At 38.9% G+C, this 13227-nt stretch overlaps 1 protein-coding gene across 2 annotated transcripts in view; it reads right to left on the bottom strand.

Annotated features, from left to right (window-relative positions):
- The window catches only part of LOC149218277 (ubiquitin interaction motif-containing protein), a 245371-nt gene that overhangs the window by 181419 nt on the left and 50725 nt on the right, over nt 1–13227 (bottom strand). For both annotated transcript variants that reach the window (XM_089383887.1, XM_089383886.1), the window contains exon 2: nt 9697–9775. In XM_089383887.1, the coding sequence (XP_089240013.1) occupies nt 9697–9775 (79 nt within the window). The remainder of the gene's footprint in view (nt 1–9696; nt 9776–13227) is intronic.

Genomic DNA, 13227 nt, shown 5'->3' with positions numbered 1-13227 from the left:
CAATTGGAATCTCTATCAGAAGAATTTGTGTGAGTTTTCATCTCAAAGAGTGAGAGGTTTTGGCCCTGGCTTATAACCTACATTCTATGTCTCTTGTCTATTTATGTTCATGCATTGGGAGCTGAAGAAAAGCATTAATAACTTAAGTGAAGAAGATCCTAATCTAAAGTTGGCAAAAGCACTCACAAGAAGTTACTAATTAAAGAGAAATCAACTAATTATTGATGCCCTAGATTTCTCAACATGGGGTAGTCCGTGACCATCAATGGTGGTTTTTCAAGTGGTTTTTCCATCCAAAACAAACCCCTTTGGCCATAAAATCAACCCTCCCCCTCTAAAACCCTAAACCTAAACAAAAAACCTAACTCGAACCTAGTAAAATATTGGCAAACAATAGTAATGTTAAATTCTTAAAGTAAAAGTGGCATTTCCTTTATCTTTCATTTTCATCCTTTAACTTAAACTTTTAACATTACCATGAAATGACTAAGGATGTTTGAGAGTGGTTTCGACCTCATTGGATTTCATATGGAGAAACTAGAATTTTAGATCTCGCCCAAAATCCAACAAACTTAACAGGTTTCAGGATTTCAAGATTTGGAGGATTGCAATGTTTCCATTTGATTTTGTCATGCGTGAGGGTATGAGATTTGCATTTGATCAAAAGCAAGAAGCCCTTTAAGTCCCTTGATGTTGGTGGCATTGATGTTGAATTTTTTTGAAGTTGGTGGTATTGATTGTTGAACTCCTCTACCATGGCATTAATAAAAATGTACCCTTCACTCAAAGGAAAATAATTGGTTATGCATGCTAAGCCTTTTCTTCCATATTATAATGTTGAGGAGATGAACCCTTCACTCAAACCAAAATCATTGGTTAGACATTTTAAACTTTTTCATTTTCTACCATATTATAATGTTGAGCAATCCAAGTCTGAAGACTTTGAGCTAGATGATATTTATGTAGCTCTTGTTGATGATCCCATAATCCATTTCTAGTACTTTTGAATCAATGATGAGTTTAATGAGTGATCATGTCTATCAGTGATTTGTAATTTTGATGTCTAGTTTCGCTGCTACTACTACTATCACCGAGGTTGTAGAGGAGTCTGAGGAGTCCTTGGACTCTGAGCCAGATGATGTTTATGTAGTTCTTGTTGATGATCCCATGTCTAGTAGTGGTGATGAGTTTGATCAAGATGAGAAGTAGTGGCCCCATAGCTTGTAGCATTGTTTTTGGACTCTAGAGGCCATTTAGAGCCTCACTAATTATGTATTTTGTTACTGATATATATTGCACACCCCATGCCATTTTGATATATTCACCTTTACATGGTATGTAAATGAGAAAACTTTGTATGTTTTGTCTCTATTGGTTTGGAACCATGGTTTTAAATCTTAAAAATAATTTTTTTCATTAAAAGTAAATTATTTCATGTATTTTTTTAAAGACCGGTTTATTGAGATCTTACCAATCCGGTTTTTCCAGTTCCAGTTCAAAACCAATTTGATAGGTGGATTGGGTCGGTCATTGGTTTCGATTTTAAGTACTATAGTTATCATAGTTAGATCTTATGAAATTTTGCTATGACAACCAATTGACTATGCATATAAGATTAAGTAATTCTAGTTGTTGTTATGGATGAGTTAATTTTTTTAAGCAAACTATCCAAGATCAATTGCTAAATTAGCACATCAGACATAGTTATGATTTGCTACACAATGTCTAGACAAGACTCACTCTCAAACAAAGAAGAGAATGGAGGAAAATTTCACAATTGCATCAATTTACTCGAAGTTGAAGATACTACCCTTAATTCAAAATTCAAGTCAATGGATGGCTAATATTTCAAGTTACTTCAAAAGTGTTTACACCATGATTGGGTGTGCCTCATGATATTTCCAATAGATGGTATATGTTCATCCCCTAGAAGATCAAGGATGAAATAGCACATTGGATATGTTCCATGATGGATTTGAACATTAGAGATAGCTTCCTCAATGGTTTGCTTTACCTCAATTGGGGGCCTGTTTGGCATTCTTCCCTAGGGTGTTGGAGTTATCTTGAGAGTTTAAGGGAAATGATTCATGATGCCCACATCGAGAGATTCACTTGCTTAAAAAATGCCCTACTTAGGAGAAGGAGCATCCTGCATCCTAGAGGAGGGCATCAAGATGTATATAGCTTCGAGTATTTTGGATGCCTATCTGGAGACTTGGAGTTGGCAAGAGGATGCATGGGTTACAACAGCCATGGTTTAGAAGCAACAGAGTCCAAGAGCGCTTGTGGTGAAGAAGCATGGACACACCTTATGTATAATGTAGCTACATCTTCTTGGAGCCTTTAATGTGTACATCATCACCTTATAGCTTGACATGTGCACCCCTTGAATGGGGTCCTACACTTGTGTGAGCTTACATGTGATTATTGTAAGTTACTTGTAAAAGCATTGCCTCACATTATCTTTGTGGCCTCTCTTACCTGTCATATATATAAAGGAAGGAGAGAATCCTTTACGGGTTCTATTCTACGCATCATTCTTATATATTCTTGTGTAAAGTTGTGACTAGGATGAGTGCAACAGTGATCCTCTCTCTCTTATATGTGCATTTGTACTTTGTCCCTCTCTCTTGGAGTCACTAGGGTCGCTTGACACTCTTGTAGAATCTTTAAGTCTATGGTTAGGGTTTTATCCCTTGAAGATTTGGATATCGAGTGACCCCAAGAAGCACAACCAAGCACTCCACTGATCAACAAACAAGCATCAATAATAATACCTCTATGTTGTTTATTGTATTTTACTGAAATTTCGCCACTAAAATTCTAGTTTATCCTAGAGGAGGGCATCAAGATGTATATAGCTTAAGAGTATTTTGGATTCCTATATGGAGACTTGGAGTTGGCACGAGGATGCATGGGTTACAACAGCCAAGCAACAGAGTCCATGAGCGCTTGTGGTGAAGAATCATGGACACACCTTATGGAGCCTTTAATGTGTACATCATCACCTTGGAGCTTGACATGTGCACCCTAATGGGGTCCTACACTTGTGTGGGCTTACATGTTATTACTGTAAGTTACTTGTAAAAGCATTACTTCACATTATCTTGGTGGCCTCTCTTACCTGTCATATATATAAAGGAAGGAGAGAATCGTTTATAGACGTTGTTCTATGCATCATTCTTATATATTCTTTTGTAAACTTGTGACTAGGAGGAGTGCAACAGTCATCCTCTCTCTCTTATATGTGCATTTGTACTTTGTCCCTCTCTTTTGGAGTCACTAGGGTCGCTTGACACTCTTATAGCATCTTTAAGTCTATGGTTAGGGTTTTATCCCTTGAAGATTCGGAGATTGAATGACCCCAAGAAGCACAACCAAACACTCCACTGATCAACAACAAGGCATCACTAATAATACCTCTATGTTGTTTATTGTAGTTTATGCAAAAATTTCACCGTTGAAATTCCATTGCAACAACTGGAATCAATTCTTCTAACAATTAATTAATTTAGCAGTTTATTGCTACAGCAACATCGAATTAATCACAATGCAATCTTCACAAATAAAAAAATATTGCAGAAGATAAACTGGAATCCAAGAAAATACTGGCACACACACACACACAAAATATGACAGTTATTTTTGGACAAAAGTCCCCGGAAAAAATCCAATGTGGGAAAACCAGTGCAACCGCTGAGGGTTTTTATTATTAAGCAGTAGTGAGAAATTTCAAGTACAACTGGATGTCGAAATCTAGCAACCCTACAAAGAAAAATATTGGCAAAAATATGGTGAGGAATTTTCCCCACCTCCACAAGCAATTTGGACTCTGACTGCCAGCTCCGAGTGAGTCGTCCAAACTGGCTTGCACAGACCCCGCAACACCCTAGCGCAAAACTAGAATACGCACTGCCTAGAACAGCTGCTCCTCAAGTCATCCTGTTTGCTACTGACTGAGAAATTGTCTCTTCGGCACTCTAGGAAATCTTCCCGACCTCTAGAACTGGAAACGAGCTTCTCTCCACCAAAATCGAATTGCCCTCTAGAGATATCAGCGTAGCCCCTGCGTCAGCCTCTCTATGACTATCTCTACCTCTCTACAAGCTACTCTCTGGATCTAGAAAACTTCCTCCGAACTCACTGTCTCTACCCCTCTCTGCCTTCACTTCCCTACTTTGGCTTGTACTCTTACAGCAGCTGTTATTGCCCTCTAGAAAATGGAACTGCCCAAGGAAAGCGATCTCAAGTGTGTTTCTCCATCTACCCATCGACTTCTTATAATCTCATTATGGGACTCCAGTCTCCAACGGCCAAGATTGAATCTTAATCATGCTTGAGATTATTTCCTAGTGAATCCATGTGAGTTTCTAGAGAAATCCCACCTTCCTCAATTAGCTCCTATTAATTAATCACTTTCCCTAAGTTATACTTACAAAAATTTAGTTATTGATTAATTAACTTAATTAAGGCACTTCTAGGTGGATTTCCCTGAAAACTTTTATGGGTTATGGAGTCCTAGTGTTTTTTAGCCTCTCTAACAATTGTCAGGGCTAGAACACCATCTGATGCTACAAAAACTAACACTCCCTCTTAGTGAGGAAGGTGTTCTAGCGCTAAACTGCTCCAACACCCTGTCTCTGCATCATCATTTGTACAGGCTGCTAATGTCTGACTACTGTGACTACCTACCACTACCCACCAACCACTGCGCAACTCTGATGCTACATCTATGTTGTTGTTGACACTGCTATACTACTGCCAACTCTACATATGCACTACAATTCCCTCTCAATTGTTGTTGTTGCTACTGCAACGACTGCAACTGAGAAGCATTTGAAATATTGAATCAATTGTGTCTTTGTGCTACATTTGTCTCCTAAGCAACTGACTGCAACTAGCCTCTGCACTGTCCACTGAAGAATCTTCATTATTGCTAACTTTGCACTGAGCCACCTTCTCTGTTGTCAACATTGCATCTGTGCTCCTCAACATCTGATTGCAACTAGTCTGTAACTGCCACTCAAGAATCTGCCTGCATCAACTGACACTGATCCATCCTGCTACTGAATATTGTGAGGCCTCGTAGCAAGGTACTGATCCATGAGGAAGACACCTCAATGGACCCTAGCCAAATCTACGCAACTCTAGGACTATAACTCCATATCGCCCCACCTCACTCCTTGATGTATAACTGCAAACATGGTGAAGTCTCCCTCCATCCTGGAGGACAATCTGTCTATCTCTACAGATGTTGTCGCTCTATCCTGTTTTTCCTGCTTGTCCATCTTCCTGAGAGGACATTGAGTACTATAGTGCCCAAACTCGCTACACTTGAAGCACTTGAACTTAGATAGGTCCTTCTTCTCCTTCTTCTCCCCCGTCCCTGATTGGGACCCTTTGATGCAAGGGCTACATTCTCCTCCTTCTCACCCTTCGAACCCGTACTGCTGCTTCCACTAATGGAACTCTTTACTAGATCTCACCTCATCTCCTCCTGCTGCAGGTCTGACCACATCTTGTCCCACCTAGTAATGTGTCTCGTTCCAAGATGCTTTGGATAAAGACTTGCCATTCCTATGAGACACTGTTTAGGGCCAAACGCACAAGCTTTGTAGGTTGAGGTGCCTCTCCAACAGCTGAGTGGATCCTGGATTTCCTAAATTCTGGCGAGGAAGGGATCTATCCCTTCACCATTCTGCATCCTGATGTTTCTCAGCTTCTCTTGCAAGTACATTTTCCGCTGCTCGAAAGGATTTTGATATAACTGAGCGAGAGCATCCCACATCTCCTTGGTCGTATACTGGCCGAAATATGCAAGACCATATGGTCTTGGACTCTATCCAAGATCATCCGCTTCGCCCTTGCCATCTCTTTCCTATAGTCCTTCAACTAATCTACATCGTTCAATACTACCACAACATTTTCTGCATAGGTCCTCGGGCCAAATTCATCTAGCAAGAAAGACATCTTAGCCTTTTAGACGACATAGTTGGAGGCTCCCTCCAGCCTATCTTGATCTCTAGGCCCAGTTGTGGCCATCGCTAAAACTAGAATGGAAAACTCTCTTTCATTGCTCGGTTGTTGACTCTGTTATTCGCACTCCCTTCTGGAGTGAGAAAATATGCTTGCAGCTACTACTGACTGCAACTGGAAACTAAACTAGAAACCTTCTGAGAGAAATTCCCTCTGTGTGTGCACTCTCTTCCACTTACGTTGATTCTGCTAGGTTGAGGCGCCTCTCCAACAATTGAGTTGAACCCGGATTTCCTAAATTCTGGTGAGGAAGGGATCTATTCCTTCACCCTTCTGCATCTTGATACTTCTCAGATTCTCATGCAAGTACATATTCCGTTGCTTGGAAAGATTCTGGTATAACTAAGCAAGACCATCCCATATCTCCTTGGTCATATACTGGCCTAAATATGCAAGACTATATGATCCTAGACTCTATCCAAGATCATCTGCTTCGCCTTTGCCATCTCTTTCCTGTAGTCCTTTAGCTAATCTACATCGTTCAATACTACCACAACATTTTTTGCATAGGTCCTCAGGCCAAATTCATCTAGCAAGAAAGACATCATGGCCTTCTAGATGACATAGTTAGAGGCTCCCTCCAAGCTATCCAGATCTCTAAGCCCAGTTGTGGCCATCTCTGAAACTAGAACGGAAAAATCCCTCTTTCATCTGCTGAGTTGTTGAATCTGCTATTCGCACTCCCTTCTAGAGTGAAAAAATTTGCTTACAACTACTGCTGATTGCAACTGCAAAATCATATTTCTAAACTAGAAACCTTCGGCGAGAAATTCCCTCTGTATGTGCACTTTCTCATCCACCAAGCATTGATTATGCTCTAGCAACTACAACAAAACCCTTCTATGCCCAAACAAGGACTCTCCTCAGCGAGAATTACTGAGTTGTTGCCTCCTCTGCCTGTTGGAATCACTCACTCATGCAAGTCGAATTTTTCTGCAAATCCTGCACTGAAAAATCGAATTGCCCAGCAATTCGCACTACCTGCCTAGGCACTGCACGGCCCCAGAAATTCGTCCTGTTGCTCCCCCTGAACAACGAATTTCTTCTTCTGCTTCTCATCTTCCTCGTTTGATCAAAATCACTCTAATACGTGTGAAAATTTCACCACTGAAATTTTATTACAGCAACTGGAATTAATTCTTCTAATTGTTAATTAATTTAGCGGTTTATTGCTACGGCGACATCGAATTAATCACACTGCAATCTTCACAAATAAAAAAACACTGCGAAAGATAAACTGGAATCTTAGAAAACACTGACACACACAAAAATATAGCAATTATTTATGGACAAAGGTCCCCGAAAAAACCGAATGCGGGAAAACCTGTGCAGCAGTAAAGGGTTTTTATTATTAAGAGCAGTGAGAAATTATGAGTACAACTGGATGTCGAAATCTGGCAATACTATAAAGAAAAATACTAGCAAAAATACTGTGAGGAATTTTCCTCACCCCCACAAGCAATTTGGGCTTTGATTGCCAACTCCAAGTGAGCCATCCAAACTGGCCTAGAATTGCGGCTCCTCAAGCCATCCTATCTGCTTTGACTAAGAAACTATCTCCGACACTCTGGGGAATCTTCTTGACCTCTGGGGAATGGAAAACGAGCTTCTCTCCAGCAAAATCCAATTGTCCTCTAGAGACTTTTGCACATCCCCTGCATCAACCTCTCTATGGCTATCTCTGCAAGCTACTCTTTGGACCTCGAAAACTTCCTCCGAACTCACTATTTTTGCTCCTCTATGTCTCTGCTTCCGTACTCTAGCTCGAACTCTTCTGGTAACTGCTACTGCTCTCTAGAAAATCGAACTGCCCAAGGAAATCGATCTCAAGAGTGTTTCTCCATCTACCCATCGACTTCTTATAATCTCACTCTAGGACTTCAATGGCCAAAATTAAATCTTAATCAATGAATGAGATTATTTCCTAGTCGATCCGTGTGAGTTTCTAGAGAAATCTCACCTTCCTCAATTAATTCTTGTTAATTAATCATTGTCCCTAAGTTAGACATAGGAAAAATTGAATTGCTAATTAATTAACTTAATTAAGGCACTTCTAGTTGGATTTTCCTGAAACCTTTTCTGGGTTATGGAGTCCTAGTGTTTCTTAGCCTCTCTGACAACTGTGGAGGCTAGAACACCATCTGATGCTACAAAAATTAGCATTTTGTTGAAGCAAATCTGCACATTGACATTTTTCAACCAATGCACTACAAATTACCTAGACCTCATGCTTGAGAATATAAGCAAACTATACCATACATAGAAAATTCCATCCATCATTAGCTTGCAAAATTCAGGGACAACATATCGTATTTATTATTATATTCAACTAGTGGACCTTTTTCATCCTGATGTCATGTTTCGCTATGGCAATACAACTATTAAATGTTCAAAATCACAGTCAAGTCAACCTGCAAATAGGCCTAATACAATCTCTCACCACAACAGCCTGAGAAATAAGGTTATAATTGCAGCAAGAGCAGTTCTACAGCTACTTTGTCTTTAAATGTGTAATTTTACATTACTTTCCCTCTTAAATCCCAATTGACTAGCTTCCAAACAGTAAATATGTGTTAATAACTTAGCAATTGGAAATATTACACAATCTTTGATCTTATCCTGACTGTTATAATTTTTTTGGCAACAATGAACTTCTCTCAACTTTTTTTTATGCTGAAATGAATAAGAGACCTGCTCACTGACTCTTGAAGCATGTGTCATGCCAAACAGGGCTATGACAATATTATAGGAAATGATTATTCTGAATTCCATAAGTATGACTGCTTATAACATAGTACATACCATTGGATGCATTCCTCCTACCAAGCCAAAAACTTAGCTGTAGCATATCATGTCCTTAACACATAAAGCACTGTAAAACATATAGTTTCAAAGGCATCCAGCACTTTACTGTTGGTTGACCCAAATGCTACAGTATGCTTTTCCTAGCCATATTCTCTAAATTTTTACTCTGTTTTTCAAAACCTTTACTGCAAAATAACAATGATTAAAATCAATGAAGGCAAACATAGATACATAACAAGTATTGTTTGATGATAAATAGATGCAAAACCCGCATGGCTGCAAGAACACAAGGCCCGCAATTGACTAGCTTCCTGACAATAAATATGTTTTATTGTCTTTGCAATTGGAAATATTACACAATCTTCGATATTATCCTGACTGTTGAAATTTTTTTGGCAATGATGAACTTATTTAGACTTTTTTGTTACGCTGAAATGAATAAGAGACCTGCTCACTGACTCTTGAAGCATATGTGTCATGCCAACCAGGGCTGTGACAATATTATAAGACAAGATTATTCTTTATTCCATAAGTATGACTGCTTCTAACACACCAATGGATGCATTCAGCCTACCAAGCCAAAAAATATGTTGTAGTATGTCATTAACACATAATCCACTCTAAAACATATAGTTTCAAAGGCATCCAGCACTTTACTGTTGGTTGACCCAAATGCTACATTATGTTATTCCTGGCCATACTATCTAAATTTTAACTCGATATTCTTTCAAAACAAAGAAACCCTTATCGCAATATAAAACTGACCAAAATCAATGAAGGCAAACATAGGCACACAATAACTATTGCTTTCCACCCAATAAAAGTTATATAGAACATGATAAATGGATGCAAAACCTGCACTGCTGAAAGAACACCACAAGGCCCCCCCTCTCTTTGCACCAGTCCCATAGATGTGTCAGGTTCAGAACTAAACCTGAGAAACAAATCATCATATTAGAGAGTTTTAAAACTCAAAAAGACATGCAACAAATATAGCCCATTGAAATTGCAGGCATCTACTGTGTTGAAATTTGAACCAGAATAGACAGTAGCAAGTTATATCCATCAGGCAAATGTGTAAGAAGACACCGATCCCCAGTGGGGTTATCTGTATTTCCTTGTTTGAGAGAGAATTTTTCCAAAGAAATTTGACACGTTGAAAATCTTTCATGCGCAGTGATAGTGGGCTTGAACTTTTAAAATAAGAATATAAATTCACCAGAGCTTGACTGATTGTACGGAAAATAAAATAAGTCAGTTAGTCCACTATTATTGAAATTAACTAGATGGGAAAAGTAATATCACCATAAAGCTGTAAGAATACCATAACATGACCAAATTGAAGTTTGAATACAGTTGTTGTGGGGTATATTTAAGCTTTTACTGCTAATGAAATTCATATTTGGTGCAGCATTACTAAAACTTGTTCACAACTTAAGTTAGAGGAAGACAGCTGCTCTGAAAATAATGCAGGTAAGTCAGTAGAAAGCTATTATAAAAATATGCTTCCATTTCTCATTGTTTTAGAAACCATTCTAGCAGTAAAAAAACAATTGGTGTAATAGTACTGAAAGAAATTAGTCTATAATTAGCACTCAAGACACACCTAGCACTGTTAGAATCCCTTCTCTTGCAGATAATTACAACAGACTAAATTCATATAAATTTATGATGAATCTGTTAGTTTGATAACTGTCACCATACTCCATTATTAATAAATATGTATCTAGTCATATTGATTAGCATCTCTTCCCAATGGTTAACCCCTTTGTGTGACCTGCCTTTTAAAGGTATATTTATCTAATTCAAGTTTATAATGTTTGGATCAACTCCGCACATTCATATCAATCGCATTTTATAATATTCTTATCTTTTGACATTACATTGACGAGTTGTACTCTTTCAAATGAATATCAGGTTATGCACCATTTGGTTCATAACATAGCTTGAGCTATTTACCTTTGGATGCCAAGCCCTGCAAGATTCCTCCAAATCCAGATCTACTAGATTGACTATCTATCCTTCAGCCTATTTCAGCTAGCAGAGGCATCTAACACCCCGCAGATACTCTAGTCATATGCACTGATGATGTTAGGTCAGTGACCTGGTGCCCCCTTCTCAAGCTAGCTGGAGACCATACAGATATGCCATGAGGCCACCTAGACATGCAAGCTACGCCACCAGGTTTGAGAGGACAGCCACGCCACCGGTTCCAGCTCAAATCTTACGGACAGATGCTCATCTCCAAGTTTATCTTCCACTAAGGATTAATCAACCGTGAAATTTGTGAAAGCTTCAATGGAGCACCTGCCTTCCCCCAAAATAGTCCAACCTGGCCCTCTTAGCATTGACCATCTTCAGAAGAGATCACCATGCTCAGCATTGCTCTTTCATGCTGCTTGATAGGGTTGGGATCTAATTCTTGTTTTAGCATCTGCTTGTGATTTAACCAACCTTCCATGCTACAGGGTGATTGCTCTTCCTCTCCTCTTATATAGCATAAGTCTATACTTCATTGTCTAGGGTTTACCTATTCAGGTTTACCCATCTATTACCACTTAAGTAGAACTAGAACTGCCTACTTAGCAAGGACATTTACAAACAATACATCCAGTTCAAATGGACCACACCAAAGGTTTTGGTCCTGTTACTGCAAAATCTAGGACTTTAGTGCAAAGCCTCACCGAGCAACCTAGATTGAGAGCAACAATGGGAGAGTCCCCACTGTCACCTCAGCAACCACTCCGCTTGTTTTTGTGATTGGACACAAACCACCACAACAAAAACTTCCCTGGTAGATCATAGGGATCAAGTAACCCAATTAGACTTCAGCTAAATGCTCCCTAAGGGTTCTACAACAAAATTTCACCCAAGGATAAGTATTCAATGATTAGCATTTTGGGTGATTTATGGCATACTTCCCAGAACGAGTTCAAGGGTTCCTAAGGCTCAATTCTAGAGCAGTTAAGTTATCCAATAGAGGCTCAAATCAGTTCCCAAACACATGCAATCCAGAAATTACACTTGCTTGTTATAAACTAGGGTGTTAACTGGCAATTTACAGCATGCAAATAGTCTATAACAGCAATGAAATAAGGCCCAACATCTATGGTAAGCAAGTGTAAAATTAGGGTTCAATACAGAGTAAATGAAGGAAATCATTACAGCAATTTTCAATGGTTGAAAACACATATATCAGCACAATAAACCCTAGACATCAGCCATCATTTATGGCTGAAAAATGCAAGAAAATTTATATTTTACTTTTCTGAATAAATGCATACAAGCCCTAACACTAGGAAAATAATATCCAAGGCAAATAATGCTGAAAATAAATGATTTTGTTGTAACCTAAACCTAATTTACCCTAGAAAACATAACCTACACAAACACATATACATAGAGAGAGAGAGAGAGAGAGAGAGAGAAAGAGTTTAGAGGATTGGCATAAGAAATAAAGCTGCTGACTTTCTCAATCTAGGGCTAATGGAATCTAGGAGTGAAAATCTTTGAAAGAAAAGAGATCGATGTGGATTCAAAGAAATTGAGGAAGACAAACCTGTACTGCTCAAATCTTTGACCCTAATGTCCTTCTATCTTCTTTGGAGATTGAAAAGGAGGGAGTAAACATAGGTCATCTCAAGAGAAACTTGATGAAAAACTTGTACAAGGATATTTTAGAGCCATAAAATGTCCAAAAAAACCACTAGTGAAATTTTCATTGAAGCACAGTGCATCAACAAGAAAATATGGAAGAAGATAACTCACACTAACATAGCCCATATCATAAAAAAATCGCCAATAATTATCCAAGAGAGACAAACATCCATGAAAATTCCTCCAAAGGAGATTCGCTAGACTAGTGCCCCATAGGGCACAAGAGAGAAAAAAAATTTACTAGTGCAAGTCAATCTCCAAGTGTGACCATGAAAAATGAGAGGAATTGACCTCCTATTTATACAAGCCTAGGTAGGTCAATTTCCCCTAATTTGGCTTTAAGAAGCCCGAAAATACAAGTAATCCATGACATGAGTGACTAAGTCACTAAACCAACCTCAAAGATAGCCAAAATTACAATATAACATAACATTATGCCTCAAAATAACCCACATGTGTGAGAAAAAAGTCCTCCAAGGGTGGCATCATCCTCCAAAAGTTGCATCTCTCCATAAGAAGTGCAAATGGATGGCTACAAGGGGTGCAGCTCATCCCAAAAGTCATGTGTCCTCGTCCAATGGATGCCTAATCATCAAGCAATGTCTCCTCAACCCAACATCATCCATAAGGGTGCCCACATCATCAATCCAAGCATCAAGAAGGGGACGTCATAATGTTAAGGCATGATGTCATTATGGAGAATGGTGTACCATCCCTACCAGAGGGGTT

Source organism: Pinus tabuliformis, chromosome Q, assembly GCF_031772625.1.
Source record: "Pinus tabuliformis cultivar Carrire ecotype Pingquan chromosome Q, CPIR1, whole genome shotgun sequence".
In the NCBI taxonomy this organism is placed as follows: domain Eukaryota; kingdom Viridiplantae; phylum Streptophyta; class Pinopsida; order Pinales; family Pinaceae; genus Pinus; species Pinus tabuliformis.
The sequence above is the reverse complement of the archived record's forward strand: the minus strand, read 5'-3'. Positions and strand labels throughout refer to the sequence as shown.